General features: G+C 50.4%; 1 protein-coding gene across 1 annotated transcript in view; it reads left to right on the forward strand.

Annotated features, from left to right (window-relative positions):
• GRIK4 (glutamate ionotropic receptor kainate type subunit 4) overlaps positions 1-25,147 on the forward strand; it is a 367,864-nt gene that overhangs the window by 249,042 nt on the left and 93,675 nt on the right. Inside the window, exons 10-11 of the mRNA XM_002914075.4 lie at positions 2,891-3,043; positions 3,755-3,859. Of these exons, the coding sequence (XP_002914121.2) occupies positions 2,891-3,043; positions 3,755-3,859 (258 nt within the window). The remainder of the gene's footprint in view (positions 1-2,890; positions 3,044-3,754; positions 3,860-25,147) is intronic.

A 25,147-nucleotide genomic window follows, 5' to 3' on the forward strand; every position in this document is an offset into this window, starting at 1 on the left:
GGACAGATAAGCTAGGAGACAAAGGAGAAGGTGGGACAGAAATTAGTTTACCGTATCATTTAAATAGCCAAACAGAAGGATCTAGGGGCCAATGTCAGTAGCGGTAACCAGCGCCCCTCTCCTCGGGTCAGTGTTTGAGCTGGAAAGGGCGAGTCTGTAGCATTGATCATTCCCATATGTCCTTTTGGCAAGGAAATGTGAGAGGTCCATTAATAAAGGAGCCACATATGTGCAGGGGAAAATGAATTATGTGCAAAGGACAAGGACAGTCGTAGGCTCATGAGAAGCATCGAGCGCCTTGCAGGTGAGCCTGGAATCAATGAAGGAGCTGAGCTGCAGAGGGGAAGGGCGGGAGGAGCTCGAGGGAGGTGGCTGGTCAGCACGGCTCATTCCTACTGCAGAGCTTTCTACTGGTCCTGATTGCTCCGTTTAGTGCCCCTACCTGCTTGGTCTTTAGGCCCCAGGGCGCTTCGGGGCCAGGGGACAGATAGGAGAGGTGGTGGAGCTGAGAGGGATGAAGGCCCAACACAGGCACAGGGGACACAGGGGCTCCTGGCTGTTGGATATCTCGGAGGAGAACGGGAGATGTTGAGGTCTCCGGGGCTTCCACGTCGTAGGAGCTGAATTAATGTGGGAAGAAAGAAAAGGAGGTAGAAGGAAGAAACGAAGGAGCAAGAGGGAAGAAAGAGGGGAAGAAGGAGGAAGAAGGAATAAGAGGGCTAGGCAGTTTTGCAATGCAAGTGAACGTGGATTGGGGCAGGGAAACTCTCTTGGGCTGTTCTCCCCTGTAATTGCCTTTTAGAAAGATGATCCGAAGTCAGTCCCCCCCCTCCCCACCCCCAGTCGCTGTCACAGGACTCCTTGCCTAACAGGGAGCTGAACTGCAGAGGGAATAAGTCACTCTTCCCAGCCTGTTTGCTGCCTTGAGCTCCCCGTTCTTGCGACCCCCCGTAGCCTTCATTCAGTCAGCACCTGCTTCCCGAGCTGACACCTGCCCGCGCACAGGGGGTGTGCAGTTTGCAGAGCATGTTACAGACCTGTGAGCCAGGGAGGCAGCCTCTCGTTTACAGGAAACCGTGGTTCTCTCCAGGGCTCCACAGCCTGCTCAGGATCACTCAGCACATGCGTTGAGGGCTGGGATCCAGACTGTGGGTTCAGTCCTCCTGGTTTCGAGCTCTTTCCCCCACCTCCTATCTCCTTACACTCTGTCTTAAGAGCTTGAAAAAAATCCCAGAGGACACGAGATGGCCTCCCTGCCTCCAGCCTTGGAGGGGTCGATCTCCCAGGGCCTGGCCAGGGAGGAGGAGGTGGTAAGAAGTGACAGACCCCAACATCACTGCTCCCACGGGGCCTCCCCTCAGGGCTCCTGTACGGTTTGACCCTATTGTCATTTACACTCGGTCGGTTTTTCTTGCCAGGGACTGTATGTACACAGCCCAGTGTCATTGCCTCCTTAGACGGTACACTCCTCAAGGGCAGGCAGCTTCTATTTTTCTGCCCACCCCCCCGAAGCTGCAGACACCAGGTTAACTCATTGGGTGGTGCTCTGGCTGAGCCTCGGTGGGCAGATTTCACCCCAAATTTAATTTAACTGGGGGGCCTACCACATCTCTAGTCCCAGTGCTAGACGCTGTGTGGGATGTAGACGTGGTGGCCCTGCATGTTGCTGCCCCGAGAGCTTGCGGTTGCCTAGGGCGATGAAAACATGCACGAACTGCACCTGGGTGGACTCCCTCTGCAGAATGATCACTGCCTACATCGCTGGTTTGTTGCTTCTTCCCCTCCTACGCACCCCCCAAGTGTGCCCCACACTTTCCACCCCACAGTTCCACTCTGGGGTGCCTTTTCCCCTTCCCTGGCTGCTCCCCCTCCCGGATCCAGTGATGTTTCTACCAAAATCCTTCAGTGCTCGGTTCCAACGCTGTGTCCTCCAAGAAACATTTGCTGCTGCTGCTGCTGCTTTTTTTTTTTTTTTTAAGATTTTTTGCTTATTTATTTGACAGAGAGGCAGCAAGAGAGGGAACACAAGTAGGGGGAGTGGGAGAGGGAGAAACAGGCTTTCCGCTGAGCAGGGAGCCCGATGCGGGGCTCGATCCCAGAATGCTGGAATCATGACCTGAGCCGAAGGCAGACGGTTAATGACTGAGCCGCCCAGGCGCCCCAAGAAACGGTTTCTTGATCACCCAACAAGACCTTCCTCTTTGGGCCCCACCAACCTCACCCAGTTTCACGTTACCCTTGTTTGGGTCCTGTCTCCCCAGACACCCTCTCCTTTCCACTGTAATCTATTGCGGGAATAGGGTCTTGCTCATTTTCGGGCTTTGCGTTTACCATGTGCTCTCTAAGTACCCATCGCACTGGGTAGTACAAGGTAGCAGACTGATGGTAGCTATATCCAGGAAGACGCGCTACCTGGGGACTTCTAGCAGTAAGTGACCTTCGGCTGAGCATTGCACACTGGGCAGATCTGAAGGTAGCATCCAGGTTCCTTCCCTCTTCCTGAGATAGGCAGCCCCATCCCCTCCTTGGGGATTCCTGACAGCAATGGGAGTTGCACCTCCCTGGAGCAGAGAGAAAAGGCTATCCTTGAAATCACTTGGGGCTCAAAGGCACAGCTGGATGGTCCCATGCCAGAGAAGCCTTCTCCACCACTGTCTGCCTTGGGCAAGCAACTGGACCCTTAGTGGAAGCGGAGCTGGCACAGAGCCAGGAGGTGGGCCCCGGGCAACAAAGAAGTGCCCTTATTTCTTCTTTGTCTCTCTTTTCTCTCATCCTCCTCCCTTCTTTTCTTCCTCCTTTTCCTTCCCTTCCCCTCCCCCTTTACACCCATCCCTCCTTCTCCCTGGGCCTCCTGCCGCTGCCCTCCTGCCCACCGTCCGCCCCCTCCCAGCTGTCCTCGGCCCTGCTGTTTGACGCCGTCTATGCTGTGGTCACCGCGGTGCAGGAGCTCAACCGGAGCCAGGAGATCGGCGTGAAGCCTCTGTCCTGTGGCTCGGCCCAGATCTGGCAGCACGGCACCAGCCTCATGAATTACCTACGCATGGTGAGGGGCGTCTGGGGCCCCGCAGGCGGGGGGTGGGGGACGCTCTGTGCGAGGCCCTGCACCTCCAGGCCTCCTCGGGACATCACAGTCCCAGATAAAACAGCCATCTGCGCTGACCCCATTCTGTGCACTCTGAGTCACAGTTGTTCCCTGATCCCTAACGCCCCACTGAGCACGGTCTGGAGCTGGCTTTCCCAGCCATATTTCCCAGCCATATCTCCGTGTCTCCTCTGATGGGATGGACATGGATCTCTAGCCCACGAAGAAGACATCTCCTATCAGAGACACCTGGTGCAGAGTAGCTTAGGGTTTGCATTTAGAGTCAGGTCTTCCTGACTTCCTGCAGACCCGATGGTGGGTGAGCAGCTGCCCAAAGAGGATAGATTCTGTTAACAGCCAGTGGCCTGGAGAAGGGACACGGGAGAATGTGAGTTTGGGCTGCCATCTTGGCATTGTGTTGGTTTATACAGCGGCTGCATGGTCATTGGGTGTGGGGCATCCTTCTCCTCCTGTAGCTCCAGGCAAGCCTGAATTCATTCCAGAAACATCGCATTTGTAGTCACGAGATCCTGTGGCTGAGAGGCAGGCAGGAGAATGGACTTTGATGGCTGGCTTCCTCTTGGACATCCTTAAATAGCCCTTGTGTGGAGTGCTTGGAGCCACGTGGCACGTGGGCCTATTTGGTGCTGTAACTCACTCTCTCTTGGACAGGTAGAATTGGAAGGTCTCACCGGCCACATTGAATTCAACAGCAAAGGCCAGAGGTCCAACTATGCCTTGAAAATCTTACAGTTCACCAGGAATGGTTTTCGGCAGGTAAGTCCGACAGCACATCCTTCCTCATTGTTCCTTTCTGTGTCCCCAGCCCTCCCATCCCATTTCTCCTTGGCACGCAGAATGGGTCCTGCTCTCAGTTATCCCCAGGAGCTACAGGCTGCCTCCTGAGCAGGGCTCCTGGCGTGCACCGGCCTCCCCCGTTTCCTGCTACCGAATCAGCTAGTGTGGGTCAGGGACTGCAGCCCCGGCAGAATACTGAGAGGGAGGCCACCATGCTCTGTGGGGGCAGGGGGGCAAGAGCATATCACATACAGAAGGAATTCCCGGGCCATGCCCACTGTTTTGGATTACTCTACTCCCTGAATTTCGCCCTAACCCTGGAATCAGTGTCGGACTCCAGAGAGTGTGCGGGGAAGGAACCAATTGGGTCCCTTCGGCATTGGAGTGGACGGCCACGCTCCCTCCGGCTGGCTCTTTCCTGACCACCCCATGCCCACCCCATGCTGGTCACAGCCCTCCTCTCCTGTCTGCTACCCATCTTCTCCTGTCAGCTCAGGATGGCTCCGTCCTCTGAAGCTCCTTTGCAACCCCCCACTCCTCTCCCCTTTCTCCTCTACGAACTCGTTCTCCCTCTCCCTGGTGCTCTTGAGTCAGTGGAGACAGGGATTCTGACAGCCACTGCAGGTGCCTCCCTGAAGGTCTCCCAACCTCCCCGTCGCCTGGATAATCAACCCCCTATTCTTCAGCTAGCCCTTCTCCAGCCTTAGAAAATCCGGAGAAGTAGGAACTGATGTGCTAATTACAGGAGGAAGCGGACTCACTGGAGGCCTTCCGGCTGTCAGAGTAGCTGAGCAAGGGAATGTGCCTCCGAAGGGGCTTACAGTCACCTTTCCCGGGGATTATTCAGATTCTCGTCCTCTTCCTCTTCCTTCTCCTCCTCCTCCTTCTCTTCCTCTCCTCCTCCATCATCATCATCATCATCATCATCATCATCACAGAGCAGCTTGGCATTTCTTAAGCCCTTACGTCTGGTCATAGACCATGTTGGCTGTGTCATACATGTTTTCTCATTTAACTTTACAGACTAGGTGCTTTCAATTTATTTTTATTTTAACTGTTTGTCACCTGCGCATAGAGACAGTCTTTATTTCTCCCTTTCCAATCTGGATACCATCTATTTCCTTTTCTTGCCTGGTTCGGTGGCTAGAACGTCAGCGTTCAACACTGAGAAGTTGTCTCTGATCTTAGGGGCAACGCTGTCAGCCTTTTACCACGTGCTGCTGGCCGTCGGTGTTTTGAAGATGTTCTTTATCAAGTTGAGGGCATTGCCTTCTCTTTCGAACTTCCTGAGAATTTTTGCCGTGAAATGGGTGTTAAATTTTGTCAAGTGCTTTGTCTGGGTCAACAGATAGAATCATATTCTTTTTCTTCTTTACCTCGATCATATGGCGGGTTACATTAGTTGATTTTCAAATGTTTACCCAGCCTCACACACCTGGAATAAACCCCACTTGGACAGAGTGTGTAATTTTTAAGCATTGTTGAGTTTGGTTTGCTAATGCTTTGTTGAGGATTGAGCATCTATGTTCTGAGTGGTTACTGGTCTGCCGTGGGCTTGGAGGGTTTTTTTGCTTAATTTTTTTTTTTTTACTCCCTTTGTCTGCGTTAGGTACCAGGGTAATACCAGCTTCACAAAATAAATTGGGAAGTGTTCCTTTCTCTTCTGTGTTCTGGAAAAAGTTGTATACCACTGCTGTTAATTCTTCTCTAAATGTTTGGTGAAACGCTCCAAGGAAGCCATCTGGGCCTGGAGATTTCTTTTTCGGGAACCTTTAAATTACAAATTCAATTTCTGAAAGAGTAATAGGACTTTTCAGGTTATTTGTTTCATCTTAGTTAGGGTTTGTTCATCTTAGTTGGTAGTCAGTGATAAGTACTTTTTATTAATCTCTGTTTTCTAAGTGAGGAAACGAATGCTCATGGAGGTGGCCAGACCTGGTCTTGAACAGTTAGGAATGGCAGCTGGGCTAGGGTATCACCGAATGGTCATCTCATTTATCTAACCGACAGAAGAACATGTGCTCGGTATGAGTGTGGATTCTGGCTTCCCCAGCTAAACATTTATGCAGAAGCAGCAAGTCCTGACGAGTGTGGATTTGACCCTAGAGGGTCAGCATGCCTACATTTTCCTATACAATTTTTCCTAGTAGCTATTACGTTTCCACTCTTTGATCTAGAAATTGCACTGCTCCCTTCTGTCAGGTGCTGTGCTGGGCACAGAAGAAACCAGGCTGCAGAAGGCACAGTCCCTGCCCTGAAATAGCTCACGGTCTAGTTACTAAGAAAATAATAAGTGCAGCTAGGGGGTTATGAAGCCCAGATCATGCCCTCGGGCTCCTAATTGCCTGAACCAATGAAGCCGCCAGCCTGCAGGGAAATTGCTCGGCAGACTTCTGTGAGCCCCAGTATGCTCAGGGGCTGTGAAGTGAAGAATGTTCATTCATGTGTTCAGAAAATACCTGTTGTGCCTACTATGTTCCTGACTTTTTTCTAAGCATGGGTTTTAAAAAAATGGGCAAAGTGTCTGCTTTCCTGGGGCCTATATTTAGTGTGGGACAAACAATAGGCAAACAAATCCATATATAATGTAGTGTCAGTAGTGATAAGTGCTATAGGAAAAAATAAAAAGGGGTAAGGAAGTGAAGTGCGTGGGGATAATCGTGGTGGAGAAGTAGTAGGTAGGAGAATGTAATGCTTGTGCTGAGCCCCAGACGTACTCCAGAGAAGGCCCAGTCCCAGGCTCTGAAAATCTCTCCGTTGGACCTCAGGCCTGCTTTCGGAGCACTCCCTGGAAAGAGCCCCCTTCCCTCAAGCAACACCTGCGGTAGCAGAGTTGGGTAGAGGCCCTGACCCCACCCCCTGCTTGAATGACAGCTGATGAGGCTCAAAGTAGCCCTTCCCCTTAACTGTGCTTTTCCAGCAGCCACTGTTCAGCCTGGCTTTTCCCAGCTGCCCACTTGCAGGATGGCCTGGGTCGTTAAGAAACAGCATTGCCAGCCTCCAGCCCCCAGCTCAGCCCAGCCCAGCCCAGCCCAGCCCAGCCCAGCGGGGAATTCTGCTCTGGGGCATCCTAAACAGCAGCTACTGGTCCTTCTTTGGCTACACACCTGGTTGGTGTGGGGAGGGCGTCTCAAACCTAGATGTGCACAGGGACGACCCATGGTGCTTGCTGTCATTGTACATTCCCAGGCCCCACAGCTATAAATTCTTTTTTTTTTTTTGAAGATTTTATTTATTTATTTGACAGAGAGAGACAGCCAGCGAGAGAGGGAACACAAGGCAGGGGGAGTGGGAGAGGAAGAAGCAGGCTCTTAGCGGAGAAGCCTGATGTGGGGCTCGATCCCAGAACGCTGGGATCATGCCCTGAGCCGAAGGCAGACGCTTAACGACTACGCCACCCAGGCGCCCCCCGCAGCTATAAATTCTGAGTCAGCAAAACAGGGTGCCTTCCAGGAATCTGCATATTCTTGGCTAGCACCCAGATAGATGATGACAGTGCCGGGGGTGGGGGGGCACAGGCTATGTTTTGACAAATAGCGCCCTCTGTGCATAGAATTTCCTGTTGACCTCCCCGCAGCCCACGCCCATCTTTTTGAGCCAAGGAGTCCATCAAAGAGGATGGTGTTTTTGACCTTCAGCTACCCTAAGGGACGCATATTTTTCTAAGTTCTTATTTTAATACCATTTGGTTAACATACAGTATAATATTAGTTTCAACTGTACAATATAGGATTCAACACTTCCATACATCACCTGGTGCTCCTCGCAAGTGCCCTCCAGAATCCCCATCACCTATTTCATCCCACCCCCGCCCCAGTCCCCTCTGGGAACCATCAGTTTGTTCTTTGTAGTTAAAAGTCTGTTTCTTGATTGGCCCTCTCTCCCTTTTTTCCCCTTTTGTTTGTTTTGTTTCTTAAATTCCACATATGCAGGAAATCATATGGTATTTGTCATTCTCTGACTGATTTCACTTAGCGTAATGCTCTCTAGATCCGTCCTGCTATTGCAAATGGCAAGCTTTCATTCTTTTTAATGGCTGGATAATATTCCATTGTATATATCTCCCACATCTTCTTTATCCATTCGTCAATGGATGGACACTTGGGCTGCTTCCATATCTTGACTGTTGTAAATAATGCTGCTATAAACATCAGGGTGCGTGTATCCCTTTGAACTAATGTTTTTCTATCCTTTGGGTAAACACCCAGTAGTGTGATGATTGAATCGTAGGGTAGTTCTATTTTTAAATTTTTGAGGAAGCTCCATACTGTTTTCCAGAGTGGGTGCACCAGTTTGCATTCCCACCAACAGTGCAAGAAGGTTCCTTTTTCTCCAGGGACACACATTCTTGATTGGATTTATAAAGTGGATTGCGATAATCCTCTTTATTACCCATTTTTCTTCAGCAGATCTGGTGACTGTCCTGCTTCTTTCCTGTCTCGCGCAGGCTCTGTGAATACCAGTGAATACTGTGCAAGATGTATCATGGGCAAAGGCATAGCTTTGCAGCTCTGGTCCCCAGGTCCCATCTCAATCACCAGCCCAATCTTTGCCTCTTGTTAGGTGTCCTTCCCCTGATTATTACAAAAGGGGAAAAAAGGGAGAGAGGGCCAATCAAGAAATGGTTTGGGGAGTGGTAATTGGGCTTCTTTTCCAGGGTGGGAGAAAAGTCAGTATCTCTGCTCGAACATTCTTCCAATGCCATCCAAGGTGGTGCTGGCAGGGGAAGGTGGAGTGATCAGGAACAGGGGAAATAACATCTCTTGTGTACCTCTTGTGAATCAGACACCGCATGGGCACTTCGCACAGATCCCTCTGACCTGGGGGACCGACCTTGAAGGTGGATAAACTCCCATGTCACAAATAAAGAAACTGACGCTCAAGGAAGATAAGGAACTTGATCCAAGTTCACTGTTAGGACTTCGGGCAGAGCTAAAATTCACGCTCAGGCTTGTCCAACTCCAAAGCCCATGCTCTTGGACCTCCCGCTCTTGGCTTTTGCTCACTTTCCTGGAATCCCTAAGCTCCCAAATCAAAACACTTTACCCAGGTCTGTTACTTTGCTGTCACCTGCTCCCAGTGACTTGCTGGGCTGGGCTTTCTTTAGTCATGGTGTCTTCTCATTTGGACTTGGTTTTGTTCTTTCTCTTCCCGTCTGGGCAAGTGGCTATTAAGAGCTGGTTTTGATTATTTAGAAAGCACCACACAGGGACCCAGTGGGTTGTAATTGGTAAAATGCCTGAACCAAATGCCATATTCCCTGCTGGTGGCTGATTAAGGGATTATTACCATTTAAAAATAGTCTTTCAGATTTCGGGGTAATTTTTTACCATTTAAAAAAAATTACTGCTTTGATTCTGTTCAGAGATGGTTTTCTATCTTGGAATTCTGTGGAGCTCTCACTGGAGACTGTCTGGGGAGAAACGTTCCCTCGGGTGTCCCGCAAGTGACATTTCTGAACCAGGACCATCTCCCAATTGCTTATTTATGAGCTGGAAGTCAATGGTATTGCTTCTGGGTTCCCCACGTCTCCTCTGGTGCCGCTTCTGTGAGCTCTCCCTTCTCCATCCCATATTCTCCCTTTTCATTCCCCAGAAGATGTCCTGGATTGCATTGCAATAGTATAATCTCCCTTCTTCATTTGGGATAAATCAGATTTGAAGGAGACAAGGGGAAAAAGAGAAAAAGAAGCACAGCATTAGGGGGCCCTTAATTTCCTTCATTTAACTTAGTCCAAAGATCAGAGATTCTGAGTAGCCCCCAGTGACTTCGCGAGGGTTGTAATAGCATGAGCACACCTTTCATCTGAGGATCAGAAACGGCTTCACAGGCTCTAATTAAGCCTTTGGGAGAAGGAAGGCTGAGCATGGGGCTTGGCATCCCTGGCTAAAGACGGAATCTCACCTTTCCTGTCGGATGACTGTGCATCACAATGGGGGAAGAAAATCAGTTTTCTTCCTCTGCGTGAAGACGGTAACCCCTTGTGAAACCCGAGGATTCATGAAACTAGATTTGCATGGCACTCTCTTCTGCTGGCCTATGGTTAGGTAGAATGCTGGCTCTACCAGCATAATCGTAATAGCTCTCCCCCGTGATGCCCCATGCTGAGTGGTATACATAGATATTTAAAATTTCTCATCTTGTATCAGCCATACATAAAGGCTACTCCCTTCATCTTGCAGGTAAAGAAACTGAGGCAGAGAGAGAGAAAGTAATGTGTCCACATCCACACAGCTAGTAAATTCCAGACTTAACTGAGTCCAGGTTGGGCTATCTTCAAAGTCTGTGGTCTTTCCGCTCTGCAGCTTGGCCCCAGAATGTGTTGGGGGAGACCTCCGAGGCCTCTAGTCTAATCTTCCATCCCAATGCAAGAATGTTTTCCATAGTGTTCCTGAGAGAAGCAGCCACCCAGCCTCTCCTGGAGCCTGCCCTGGGCTGGGGAGTTCACTGCCTCCCAATGGACACATTCCCAGGTCTTCCAGGCAGAGGGTCAAAATCTGCCTCCTAATTCTACTCTCTGAAACAGCTAGAATGGCCCACTTTGTGCTTTTTACCAACTCTTCAAATATTTGAAAATAGTTTGATTTCTCTTCATTCATTCACTTCTTCCTGAAATTTAGCATAACACTGTTTGAGTACATTCTCTGTGTCCAGGGCTGGGAATGCAAGATACACGAGTCATGGTCCCTTCAAGAGCTCATAATCTTTGGGGAAAGACAAAAATCGCAGTCAACAAGTACCATAGTGACCCTCTGATATCTTTCCTTCTGCAAACAGCAGCCCTTGGCGGTTCCCAATGCAATATGGCCTCCAAATCTCGAACCACCGATGCTTTTGGGTTTGTTAAGGTCTCTTTTAAAACATGGAGCCCAAATTGAGGACCACACTCTGGATGGGGTGAAATGGGATAGAGCTAAGAGCACTACCTCACAAACACTGAATTTCCATCCCCTGCATTAGCTTGCTTCCTGGAATTAGCCTTCGAATCTTTGATTCATTCAGAACTCTGGACCTTGGGGTCAATTAATAGTTCCACTTGCCCCCTCCCCCTCAAAAACACACACGGTTATTTTCACATGAACTTTTTCATAGAAACCATCCCTGAGCCACCCTTTCCTTAGACCACTTATGTACTTAAGTCTGTTCCTATGGAGATGGAGAGATATGCAGATCTGGCCAAGAGTGGGCGAGGAAAAAGCCTTGAGAACTGGTGGCCGTGTTTCGTTTTCCAAAGCTGATATAAACTCAGCTTTTCAAGGGGCTGGTTCTCTGGAATGACTTGAGTGTAGCTCAAACGAGGCAGGGGGATGAGCCAGATGGCTTTTGTGAGTCACCCTCGCCAACCAAGAACTCAGGGGTCCCATGTCCTCCAGAAGGTTCAGGGAATCCAGCTCCAACTTCCTGAGCTCCTGCCGGTCCCAACAGTTGCTGCGAGGACAGGCTGCCTCTCTTGAATTTCCTCTCCTGCCACCTTCCTTGACAGGCCCACACCCAGGCACGCCTGCCCCCTTTGCGGGGAAGTCTGGGATCATGCCGTGTGTGTGGTGGCAGAGCTTTTGCTTTCGCAACACCCCCGTGTCGTGTGAAGGCAGCCAGCTACACTTCTTGCCACGGCTCTCTGCGACCGGGGACACCGGAAACATCTTCTGTTGCTTTGATGGCAATCTTAACAGACCCGCTCGTAGGACCCCCTCCTGTCCCTACCTCCAGACCCTTTGCCCCACTTTAAAGGCAAACAAACATAGAACAACAGAAAACCCTAGAAAGACCCTGTCAAATGAGTCTGCACTACCATTGCCTGCAGGTGGCTTTGAGGGAGCAATGAGGAGGGGATCTCCCCTCCTTGGAGAGGCTCTGCCCTGCCCAACCTCTGTGCCCTTTCGCCCAACCCCTCCCATCAGGAGCCTCGGTGACAGCACCTGTCCCATCTGTGCTAACACGAGAACAGCCATTAAGGCTCAGACAGGTTGCCGGGGGGAGCTGCTCTGAGAGTGTCCTGATGGCTACTGTCTAATACATTTTCAATTTGAGAAAGGAGTTTACCATAAATATGCAGATCCTTTGAAGCTGCCTTTGCGGAGCCTGGCTCGGAGTGCTGGAGCGGGGGTTTGATTGCTGGAAATCAGCAGCCTCGAGTGCCAGCTCCCTGGCTGGGGGACAGAGCTGACGCGAGCGGGCCGGCTGGGGAGGCTGCTCGGCGGGCCATTCCCCATGAGCCAGCGAGCCAGCGAGCACTTCGCCTTTGATGAGGAAATTCTGGGATGGCTGGCAGTTCTCCGGGAGAGGATGGGGGCTGCTTTGAAGGTTACTGAGAAGTCACTTGAGTCTTCCTTTTAATTAAAGAGCCAGGAGAAGGGGAATTGGCATGAGGTTTGAAATAGTTGATGTCTCCTAGAACGTCATAAATTCGTACAGCCGGAGGAGCCACGAAGGGTCATCGGGTCCAGCTCTCCCTCTGGAAGATGTGGATGGGCATGTGTCATCCTGGGGCTTGAGACCCCCCCGGTGGCCCCATTTGCTCCCAGAGTGAAATGGAGCTCCCCAGCGAGTGGAAGGCACCTCTGAGCCTCCTCTGGTTGCCATGTGGCTCAGACACCCCACCTGTACTGTGGGTTCTCTGACCCTTATCCTTGAGTGCAGACCCAGCCCTGCCCTGGCGAGAGTGGGGCTCAGCACAGGCCTGGAGAAAGGGATGCACCAGCGAATGAGGGACTGGTGTGTGTGCAGAGCCGGGTGCCGGGCCGTGGGAGGTGCAGGGAGCACGCTGGACATGCCATTCCAGCTCCAGAGCCCTGGGGACCTAGGTGTTTGTCATCTTTAAAGCTACTGTTCCCCAGTTTGTTCAGAGAGTTCCTATGACATACCTCTCCGTTGACAACTGGAATTTGAAGCTGGACATGCCATTCCAGCTCCAGAGCCCTGGGGACCTAGGTGTTTGTCATCTTTAAAGCTACTGTTCCCCAGTTTGTTCAGAGAGTTCCTATGACATACCTCTCCGTTGACAACTGGAATTTGAAGCTGGACATGCCATTCCAGCTCCAGAGCCCTGGGGACCTAGGTGTTTGTCATCTTTAAAGCTACTGTTCCCCAGTTTGTTCAGAGAGTTCCTATGACATACCTCTCCGTTGACAACTGGAATTTGAAGCTGGACATGCCATTCCAGCTCCAGAGCCCTGGGGACCTAGGTGTTTGTCATCTTTAAAGCTACTGTTCCCCAGTTTGTTCAGAGAGTTCCTATGACATACCTCTCCGTTGACAACTGGAATTTGAAGCTGGACATGCCATTCCAGCTCCAGAGCCCTGGGGACCTAGGTGTTTGTCATCTTTAAAGCTACTGTTCCCCAGTTTGTTCAGAGAGTTCCTATGACATACCTCTCCGTTGACAACTGGAATTTGAAGCTGTGAAATGGGAGGCCCCTCAAATCACCATACACGTCTTTCCCTTCCCCCAGAGGCTCTTCCATCCCTCCTCCTGGGAGGGCATCTGGCTTTTCCTGGCCAGCCCCAGACAGCCAAGGGGCAGAGGAGCTGGCTTCGGAAGGGTATGACCCGAAGGACCCTCTCTCCTTCTGTCTCCCCGGCCCACACGCATCTGGTTCTTTCTCCCAAAGCACTGGCACTTCCTGCTTATCAGCTTTGATGGGAAATTCACTGACTGCAGAAGCTTATTCACACATCAGCCAGCAAACAAATTCAAGCTACTTAAATTTTCAAACGGGGGGCTGCTTTTGGGCAGAGGAGTGGGGTTGCAAAGTGCTGCATTTTAAATATATTTCTTGTAATATGCCCCATCACGCATCCTGCCTGAGCCCAGCCTGGGGAAGCTTGCCAGTACGGAGTGACTTTCTCTGTGCCTCTTCAGCCAGCTCATGCCTGGGAGAGCTGGAAGAGGCTAAGCAGCTAATTTGGTCTCATGAAGCCGCCCGCGTCATCAGCTCTGCTGAGAGGTGGGCACGCCACAGACCAGAGGTGTGGGCAGTTGAGGGCAGGCAGGCCGGGCGGCGGGGGGAGCCCAGGGAGGTGAGGGGGAGCCGTGCGCAGGGACCCTAGCATTCTATTCCTATAGGGCTGATGGTCCTGATGATATCTGCTTTATGGACTTTATAAAATTGTTGTGAGAACAAAACGAAAGGCTGTTTGTAGATGTGCTTGGCGGATTCTGGAATACTGTGCAGAATCGAGTCCTGTCCCCTCTCTCCTGGAGACGTCTGTGTATATATTTCTCTGTCTTTGTGTGCAGCGTTCCTGGAGTCTTGCTCATAGCCTGGTTCAGGGCAGAGAGAAGGACAAAGCAGGGCTGAGCCATGTGCTTACATCACCAAGTCCAGGGCCCTGCAGGAATGCCGCGAAGGCCTGCCTGTGCTTGAGGGAACTGAGTTCTGCCATCCAGCCCCTCCCTGCTGCAGGAGGGGCTCCCCATGGCCTTCCCCGACCCTACTTCCTTCCTTCTCTGTCCCTAACCTCTGTGCTTCATCTGCTCCTTAATGTGGCAGCCTCACACCTACCACGTGGCAGTGGCTCTGGGTGGGGCAGAGACAAGACCCAGAAGTCATGGCTCTCTTCCTGGGAGAATCTACAGGACATCTAGGGCCTACATGACATGGCACTGCTCCGACAGGAGCTGCTGACACCCCCAAACCAGAAACTCCCCATCTGCCCAGAGCGCAAGGAGGCCCAGCCACATGCTACCTCCTCGTGAGCCCGCATCCTGGCAGGGGCAGCGATGGGCCGTTCTCAGCCCTTCCCTATGAGCTCAGCCTCCTACTGACTCTTGAAAGACAGGGAGCAACCAACCTCCTTCAGGCCCAGACACTTCATTAGAACCATTAGTTCAATTGGCATCTGCCGCTCAGAGCTCAAAGTTGTGTGTTATTAGGACAACTGCTTTCCCAAGATACTTCTCCACCTGGCGAGTTTAACAAATGAAGCCAGGCGCTCTCCATGCCCTGGCTGTGGCATGTTCATTGGCAGTAATTTCCTTGGAAGATGAAAAATCTCAAGCATGCCTGAGCTCTCTGATAAATTCTCTCCTCGGCAGCTAATTTGAAATCCCTTCTACCTTCTGGGAGGTCGGGGAGGGACGTGCAGCTGGGTTTTCCTATTTACAAGCTCTGCCGTGCACTTGGCCCGTGCCAGTGCGAGCCAGACCAACTTTGGTCATGCCCCCGGAGAGGTTCGGAAGGGAGTCTGTGAGACTGTTGAACACACCAGTGGAAAGGAGGGAGTGATGTAGGTAAAGGAAATCATTCAACTCCTGAAGTACTTTGGTCCAAGAAGAGAAACAAAAACCCAAGAAGGGAACATAGTCTGGGCACCCTCACTGCCCTGTGTTGGGAGATTGCCCTTCGGAAGCCCCGAGCTAGTGGGAGAGACTGTGAAGTCCCCGAGCGTGTCTCTGGAGGGTGGCGTTTTTAATCAGAGCTGCCTGCAGGCGCTGAGCTCCGCTCCTGCCCTGGACAGTATTTATCTGTCACTAGAGTCCCTGAAAATAGCCGCTGTGGGTGTGTTCTCTCTGGCAGCAGGAACAGTGAGGGCCGGGCCACATGCCACTTCATATCCCGGAGGTTGGAGATTCGGGATGGAGGTCTGGAACCATCCTGGCAAGAGCCAGAACCTCGAGCGCACACAGAGTGTTGCTGACTCCTTATTATTGGTGGATCCCGTTTTTGCAAACTTGTCCACCCCCTAAAATCTACCTGTGCCCCAGAAACAGTGCTCTCATGGCGCTTCTCCGGAGAGGGAGAGAAGAGGGAACAAGCTGAGTCAGCGGACAGGCAGTGTCTGTCTGTCTGCTTTCAGCCCTTGTACCGTAAACACGTATCCTGTTTGCGCCCTGCTTGCTGCCATGCCTTTCACACCGGTGTGTGTGTTCCTGGGGGCTTTGCTGTTGAAGATGCCCCCCACCCAGCTGAGTGCTGAGTTTCTATCAGGTGGACATAAGCACCAGAAAGCCGTGATGTGTCTCCCGGACAAAAGGCTGGTGCTGCGCAAGCGTCATTCGGGCGTGAGTCACATACCGTCTGTTGTTCAATGTGAAGGAATCGACAGTCTGTATTACGTACGGTGTCAGGAAGCAGAAATGCACATCAAACGAGCTTGTGTGGTGACTGGTGGAGGAAAATGTTTCAACAGAGCCTCCTAGGAACGTAACCCAGCATCTCCCCTCGGAGCAGTGGCTCAGCGTCCCCTAATTCGGTATTTGTGGCAACTTTGTTGAGCGTAATCACTGCAAATAATGAGAATCTACTGTAATGAGATTGAGCCAGGAGAGAAGACCAGGGGATGAGTACACGTGAGAGTTGCTGGACTTGTCCTATGGTGGCCTTTTCTCTCTGCATTCACTACCCCATACTCCTACTCTACTTGTTTTCTTGTAATGTCTGAGGGCCTCGTCTGTTCCTTGGAGCCCTGGCCTTACTCCTGGTTCCCTTGATAGAGAAGCAGAATCTAGATCCTACAATCCTGGGGCCAGAAGGAATAATAAAGGTCCTCTAGACCAGAGCCCTAATCAGATGTTTGGATTCTTACAAATGTGTTCTCATGAAGTAGAGTCTGTGCTTGAATGCCTCCCCTGTCAGGGAACTCACTACCAAGAGGAAGTAGAAAGCTCTCATTGTTAGAAAGATTTGCTATCTCTTGGGAAGAATTCTTTCTTTCTGAAGCCTCTTCCTTTTGTCCTTATTTCTGTTTCCTGGGTCCACACATCTATTCTATCCTTCCCATTGTCTGCATTTCCTTTTGCCTTCTATAGTATGATTTCAGTCTCCTCACCTTCCTGGTCGGTATCCTTGGAATACGCTCATTAATCTATGCTTCACTTAAAGAGCCATTCCTGGAGCAGCTTGCAGTATTTCAGATATGGTCTGAGTCGAAGAATGCTGTCCTCCCTCCCATCAAAGCAGCCATCCCTTTGTCAACGGTGTCCACAATGGAGAAGTGCTAACACTGACAATTTATTTTCATGTTAACCAAATGCAGTGTCTGAGCTCCAAGACCAGGCTCTACTGGAGGAATGCCAGGCATCAGCCACGGGGCACAGGGAGAGCTGCTTCATGGCAGGAGGGAGCAGGCCCTTCCTCACACCCCCTTCTTGGTGGCCACCTTCACGGTGCTTCACCTTCGTGCCTGTGCAGTTGAGCTTCCAGTCACCTGTCCAAGGCTCTGTGCTGTCCCTCTTGGGCCTGTCCCTTCCTGGTTTCGCCCCCAAGACACTTGGGAAAACGATACCACATTATAAATATACCTGATGTTTTTAGGAATTGAGGTTAGAGCTGGATAGGACTAGACCATATCCTTCCTTTATAGGTGAGATAACCGAAGACTAAAACAGAAGTGGCTTGCCCGAAGGCATTTCCTAATGTAATTAGGCAGGTATTTATCGAGCACCCGTTATACGATATACACCAGGCACTGTCCTGGGAACTGGAGCTACATAGGGGAATTTATTAACGCAATCAGCAGCTGTTTATGAAGCACCGATTCCCTGCTAGGCGTTAGGGATATTAGGGAGCAAGACAGAGCCGCGTCATTCGTGGAGCGTACTGTCTAGTGGGGAAGACAGGCTTGAAACAATAACTGAAATAATTATATGATTACAAGTGTGATGCGTGCTGCAAAGGAGAAGCGTGGGGCCCTCTGCGTGAGTCCCTGCAGGGGACTTGACTAAGAGGGGGTGGGCATCCCCCAAATAACGGGGAGCATGATGCACGGGAACAAGGGCCTCCCAGAGCTAGTGGTCTGGTGTGGGACTCTGAGACCAGAGCCAGTTGATGGCAGAGCCAAGCTGGGAAGCTGGAATTCCTGAAGATTTATTTTTTCTGCTGTTCCTTTCCTCCGGCTTTATTTAAATATCCTGTTCTGGGACACCCGGGTGGCACAGTCAGTTAAGCATCCGACTCTTGGTTTTGGCTCAGGTCACGATCTCAGGGTCCTGGGATCGAGCCCCTCATTTGGTGCCATGCTCAGCACGGAGTCGGCTTGAGATTCTCTCTCCCTCTTCTTCTGACCCTCCCAGTCATGCGCATGCGCACTCTCTCTCTCTCTCAAATAAATAAATAACTTCTAAGTACGGAAGTCGGAATCAAAGACAGGGAAAAGCAAAGGCTGACTTCAGGGATGAGGACTCTCAGACAGGAACCTTGTAGCAAATACCGATGGATGAGGAATAACAATTCAGATGTTTACTAAATGTTGAACTACCCATCCATAACCCAGGACAATTAAAATCTCAGGGACGGTGTAGTCCAGTGCACCTGCCTGGGTTTGAATCTATACTAATCTACCCTACCTGAGCCTCAGTTTTCAAGTCTGTAAAATGGGGATGGGGCAGTGCCTCCCTAGTAGTGTGGTAGGGAAGAATAAATAAGGTGACGAATGTAAAGCATTGAGTCCAGTATCTGGCCTGCAGTGAGTGTTCAAAAGTATTACTTGTCTAATTTTCTTAGGGTTAGTCCTTGAGCTGTACATGATGAGGGCTAGGAGTTTGTGGCCAGAAAGCTGTTTATTGAGCATCAGCTTTGTTCCAGGAGCTCGGCTAGGGGCTGATTACAGTCAATAGAGAAGGTCTCCACATCCCTTGCACCAGGTATTTTCATACTTTGGGACATGACTTGCACATGGGTTGCAACCCAGGACACACACAGACACCTGCCCGTACGTAATGGAAACCAGAGCTTAGGAAACATGGTGGCCCCTGCCATGGGCAGTCCTCTCCGATCTAGTCTGGATTTAGATTTCATTTTTAAGGTGAAGGTCTTGACCCACTAAATTGATTTCAGAACCCACTAATGGGGAGCAGCCACGCTCGAACAAAACACTGCCTTAGACCAACTGAGTTGTGGCTTAATAACAGGGGTAGGTGTTCCTTTGATGCGAAGCCTTCCAAGTTTTCTCAGGGCTTGTCTCTGATCTCTTGCCTTTGGTATTTGCCGTTGTGGTCATTTGATCCTGAATTTTCACAGCATTCTGCATGGAAGCATATATTTTGTGTTAAAGAATATTTTGGCTAAGGGAATGAGGTCTTTAGCCAACATCAGCAATGCCCTTTGTTCCCCCAAATCACCCCCTCAGGCACTCAACTGGGTCCTTACTCATGACCCAGTCTCCCACGTAAACTAAACTTTCATGATTGAGATATCGGATTTAAAGTCAATAAACGTTTAATTCCTTCATGCCAGGGGTGTTTACCATAGGGGCTTCCATTATAAGCCTTTGAACTGAACTTCAATCAAGCCAGGTACAACCCTGTACTATAAAAACTCTGAAACAAACTCAATCTCATTAATTCCGGAGTCTCGCACCTGACTGTCGTTTATCCTGCCTGTAGGTCAAAATCAGTTCTGTGCACTCAAGGAGATGCTCATGTATTATTGTATGCCTCCTTCCTCATGAGAATTTCAACTTCGAACCCTGAACCTGAGGTCAAAAAAATGAGTCCTTGGTTATGGTTTATCCAACTTGGGATGGTCCCAGAGAATAAGGATCTGGAATTAAAAGGAGCTTGCATCTGGATAGGCCTTTCAACTTGGGTCACATCTGGGATTGCCTCAGATCATCCCAGTAAGTGGAGAAGGGAAGGAAGACTTATTTCTACCTTACAGGTAGCAAGATTGACTTCCCAAGTCATGTGGCAAGGGCAGGATAGAACTTGAAGTCAAATCTCCTGACTTCTGGTCAACCACATTGCCACCAGACAGACAGTAGTACTATTATCGTCCATTCCCATGGCTTCTTTTGGCTCATCAAAAGCCATCATGAACATTATCTCAGTGGATGATAACAGCAGTGCTGTGCTATGGGCAAGTGGGTTTATTTATTTCCATCTTACAGATGAGAAAGATTTAGGGAGGTTACGTGACTTGCCCAAGATCACACAGCTTACGCATGGCAGAGTAGGAAAGAAAATGTGGGTCTTGTTGTTAACCCCCAACCCTGTTCCCCTTGTGTCAAGCACCCTCCCTGCACCTTGGCCTCAATTTTGTGGCGCCTTGTAGGAGACTGTTTTCAGGGCTGTATTGTCCGAAGAACAAGTTTATAGTGATCAGAGAGGGGTATGTGGAAAGGTCCAGGTCCTAAGGTCAAGATAGACCACAGCTGCCCCAACTGGACCAGACAGTATAGCGATCAATAGAAGATGGCTTCAAATCCCAGTTTAACCTTCTATTCGCTAGAATCCACAGCAAATTGCGTGGCATATCTAAGTCTCAATTTCTTTTATTCTTTCATTAATTCGTTCAGTCATTCAATAACAAGTGGTACAAAGGGCCTGTATTAAGCATTATTACTGTTGTCTGAAGTGTCTACATCTCTCAGGTGGGAAAAATAACAGGGTTGTTATGCAGAATCAGGGAAATTTATGTAAGCAAGCAGGTGGCTGAGTGCCCAGCCTGCAAAGGTGATCGATAAGCGTTTGCAAACTCTGGCTCTGGAGCAGAAGGGCTTGCCTGGCCTTGGAGTGATGTCAGCTTCCCTAGACGCTAGATCCCGGCAATGCTGAGTGCAGAGAACAGTCATACCAATGGCATCTTGCAGGAGACATACATAAAATATTAAATGTTACAGAGTGCATACCCACAGATACAGGCAAGGATGGGAGGAAATCCCTCGGGGCTTTAAAAATGAATCCCTTTTTACCTACTTGGGAGAGAACAAATGGGCAAAATGACAGCCCTGAGTGACTCCAGGAAGGAGGGAGAGGGCTCTCGGGGAGGGGCACGCATGGCTGCTCTGGCCAGGACCGACTTCCTCAGGTGACAGCAGAGGGCTCTCCCTTGGTGGCATAGCAAGAAAGATAGGCCGTGAGGAATTGTCTCGTTGCTGAGTCTATAATTAGAGCCTGAGACAAATGTTCGGAAAGGGAAGAGAGATGGTTTGGGGAGAAGTTTGACTTTGGGAGAAAAAGGAAAGAAAGTCCTCCTGGAGTTGGTGACTTTTGAACTGCAGCCTGAAGGATTCACAGGTGCGACCTAGATCAGGGTTTGGAAAACTTCTCTGAAGGTCCAGATGGTAAATAGTTAGACTTTGCAATTCTACCCTCCTAGATGAATGCAGTCACCAATAGCACATAAATGAATGGGTGTAGTTGTGTGCTAATAAAACTTTATTTCCTGAAACAGGCAACGAGCCAGGTTTCGCCTGTCGTCTGTGGTTTGACAACCCCTGAATGGCTGCATGAAGCCTGGGGGTCAGGGTGGGTATGCAGCACAGAACGTTCCAGAGGGGAGAATGGCATGCACACAGACCCTGGCAAGAAGGCGTTCGTTGCACTTGAACATGTCAGTGTGACTGGCACACAGATAAAGCTGGAGAAGGTTGTGTGAGATGAGTGTGGGCAGTGGGCACAGGCTGACCTTACAGGGGCTGGTAGGCCGTGGGAAGGAGCTCTGTCCTTAAACCAAAATGGGAAGAATGAAGGGTTTTAAGCAGGGGCTAGTGGGATCATATTTGAGATTATGTTGAGATGACTGCCCGCTGCTGGGTGGAAAACAGAACAAAGGGCCAGAGTGTCACCTCGTCCAGGTGAAGCTCCGTGGAACTAGGACGAGAGTGGAGACCAGGGAAGGGGGAAACTAGGGGAAGTTTGCTGACTTGCTCAGGGCCCCTGGGCCCCGTGACCACAGTGTAGATGCTAATGGGGGCCTCCAGACCCCACGTAACACGCTACCAGCTCTTTTAGGAAGCAGCAGGGGGCCCTTAGGGTCATGGTCCTGGACAAGCATTTCCCAAGGCGTATTGCTGAGGGAGTGACCAGCTTGCTTACACTGACCCAGGGTCACGCACAGACTAAATGCAGGTCTCGAACACTCCTTAGTTGTCCAGAGGTGGCCTTTGCAAAGGACTGTGGGTAGTCTGTATCGATGCCCCAGAATCCATTCACCGGAGTCCCGACATCCCATCCAGCCTTATCTATGCTCTCCTTATGGCAATTCTTTCGAGCTTGGTCCCTTGGTGGCTTGCCCAGGGGTTAAACACAGTTATCCTGACACCAGTGCCGAGTGACAATTCACAAGGACAAGAGATTCTCTGAAAAGTAGACAAATTAACTTATCAAGGCACAGAAATGAAGGCAAGTGGCCATCCACATTTCAGTAACGCCTAACAGCATTATATCACAACACAGGGTAATAACCGCCTTCGTAACGATGGCACTGAATTAAGGTCAAGACTCCCCCTCTATTTAAGAGGACGGTGGGACGTGTAACTCTCCTTGAAAGACTTTTTGGAAACAGTGCTTTCAAATAAATAATTAAAATCTCCAAAATTTTAGTGCTTAAGGAGCAAGATTATTATTAATTCATATGGACACAAATTAACATAAATCCTGCGTCCTTTAGGAACGTTGGATGAAGGATTCTTTCTGCACACACACAAACACGTCCCATATCATTTCTTTACAGAAATGTTCATATTTGATGAAACACTCCAATCGTGAGACGTTTCTCCCCGGAGTGTCAGAATCCGCTGTGAGAAGAGGTGCACATTCACTTTGAATATTATGATCTCCGTGAAGCAACACACTGGCCTTGTCTTGATTCCTGGTTTTTTTTTTTTCCACTTACCAGCTCTGTGACTTGGGTCGGTCACACACTTATGTGGACTTCCCTTTCCTTCCTACGAAAGTGAAGCAGCAGTGAGATTTGTATGCAAACACTGGGAGCACCCAGCGTGGAGTCCATGTGCGCTGGGGGGGGGGGTGCAGGGAGGGGTCACCGGCCACGTGCTGGAGCCAGCTTGCCCCAGCCTGTGACGGCCACTGTACACATCTCTCCCCAACTCTGTTCGGTGACATCACTTTGGTAACTAAGTTCAACCTCAGTGGGGGTCTTTATGCCACGGCAATTGGCAAACGCCACAAATCAGAGTCTTTTCTCCCCGCAGAGCCGGTTTTTAAACATTTCCTGGCTCGCCACCTAGTCGCTATTAGCCTCTACACCTTCCCCGGGATTGTGTTTGTCATCTGAGTTGCCCTTTCCGCTCTGCTCTAGTCTATTCTGCGTCAGAATCACCGGGACGGCTTGCTGCACACACATCACTGGGCCCTACTCCGAGAATTTCTGATGTAGTCAGTCTGGAGTGGGGGCTAAGAATCTGTACTTCTGACCCTAGTACTGCTGGTCCCAGAACCTGACTTTGAGACTCTTGGTCTCATCTTTCTAATAAACTAACGTCTACGCTGCAAAGCCCTCAGTCGGGTATGGAAGAGATCCCTCTTTCTGTCTCAGACCATGGCATTAAAAATTAAATTAATGCGTGCTTGCATAGTGCTTGCATATATACCATCTCCTTTAGTCTTGTTAAGTAGTCTGTGATGTAATAATCATTATTTTTGCCCCCATTTTATAGATGGAGGAAACTGAGGCTCAGAGGGATTGAGTAACTTCCCCAAGGTCACACAGCTCATCAGCAGAGAAGCCACCTTAAACTGGGGTCCTCCCACTCTGGGGCCACTGCGTTCATGGTGGAGATGGTGCAGAGCTCAAGGGCGAGGAGAGGCTGGAATCCAGCATGCCCCGCTGTGCACCTGCACGGCCGCATCAGCCCCGGCGGAGGGTGCCTTTTTCACACCTGCATTAAGGGGTCATTGAGGGTATCACATTGTCCTCCAAGTCCATGGACATGGTGCAAAGGCCAAGCAAGCGGGAGAGACAGAAAGTACAGAGAGGGGGCCATGGGAAGACTTCATCTGAACGTGATCAGGCCGGCACATGGCATGGTGAAGAGGCTGACAAAACAGCTGTTCCTGCAGGCGGTTTGGGGGGCAGGTGTCAGCAGGGTGGAGCAAGGGAATCTGGCTGGAGGCAGAGCCACAGATTGTCAGCAATGAGAGCCATGTCTCCTGACCACCCCTGGCATGTGTGTGGCATGGAAGGTTCCCAGTGGGTGGGGCAATTAGCCTGTATCCCAGGGCGCCTGGCGCTTCTCTCGTTTTCCCTCCCACTGCCTTTCTGCAATTAGATTGCGCTGGGTGATGGCTGCCAGGCCGCTTTGTTGCATCTGATGAGTTTATTAATTTCTTGGGGGCTAATGGGAGGGTGGGTGGGAGATTAAATTCCTGACTAGAGCTTAGGGGCTAATTAGTCTCTTTGCTGTGTCCCCAGAGATTGGGGGGGGGCGCATTGCTCAGGCTGTCAGATCTGGCTCTGGGTAAATCATGTCTATCCCTGGCTTTTGTGGGACCCTATCTGACAGCTTGGGTAAGATTAGGAAGTCTGGGGCTGGGACAGGCGGTTAGTGAAGATTGGGTCTCCTGAGAACAGCAGAGGTGGGAAAGTAGGGGTGGGAGGAGCTGAGGTCTTGCTGGCCCATACGGGGTAAAGTACACATTTAGGTGACAGATAGGACTCTAAGAAGTTCAGTCCTTGTCTTACACATCTAAATGCTGACATCCAGCCCAGTTGTTCTTTATGTCCTTCTGTCTACATCTGGCCCTTCCCACCCTAAGAGACCACTAGGAGCCAATTCTAGCCATTTTGAAGACAGGGAAATGAGCCTCCAAGAGAAGTGTCATCTCGCTTGATGTTGGAAGTGGAATGTGAAAGCCCAGGAGAGAAAAGCTCTGTTCAGGATTCTTGCTGGATGGCTGAGGCTCCTTTCTTTGGTTCACCAGGCCTGCTTTCATGGAGCCCATGTTGGCATTCCCACCCAAGAAACAGCAGCAGAGACAGGAAAGTCTCATTTTGGGAGTCAGACAGTTCCAAGTTCAAGCCGGTGCACTACTACTGGGTGGGTGACCTTAGGCAAGCCACTAAATCTCTCTGAGCCTTGGTTTCCTCATAAGTCAAAATGTCAGCACTCTCTACAAAGTTGGGGGGAGAGTTCAAAGAGTTGATAGAACACGTCTAACATAGCAGGTGTCTCCTCACCATTGTTCCCCTTCTGCTCCGTGCTTGAAAATCATCCTCCCTACCCGTTTCCCTTGCTCCAGCAATGACCTGATGTGGCTGGTCCCTTCCAGAGGCAGTAGGGGCTCCAGAGAGCCGGAGGGGCCTCACTTGCCTTCTGTCCACACTCCACCAGCAGCAGCAATCTCCTGCTATCAAATGCTGGCTTCCCCTGCTTCTGAGTACCAGCCCTCCAGCGAGACGCTGGGGCATGAGCATAAACCGGCCAGCCCCACACAAGCTAGTGGGCAAGACAGGCAAATGAAAATGTGCAGTGGGACGTTGGGAGAGCCGGGCAGGATGGCCATGAAGGCTTGCTTGGGAAGATGCACCTGGGGCTGGAGCTCAGGCCTCTCAGCCGATGGGTGAGGTGACCCTAAGACAAGGT

Source organism: Ailuropoda melanoleuca, chromosome 8, assembly GCF_002007445.2.
Source record: "Ailuropoda melanoleuca isolate Jingjing chromosome 8, ASM200744v2, whole genome shotgun sequence".
Classification (NCBI taxonomy): Eukaryota; Metazoa; Chordata; class Mammalia; order Carnivora; family Ursidae; genus Ailuropoda; species Ailuropoda melanoleuca.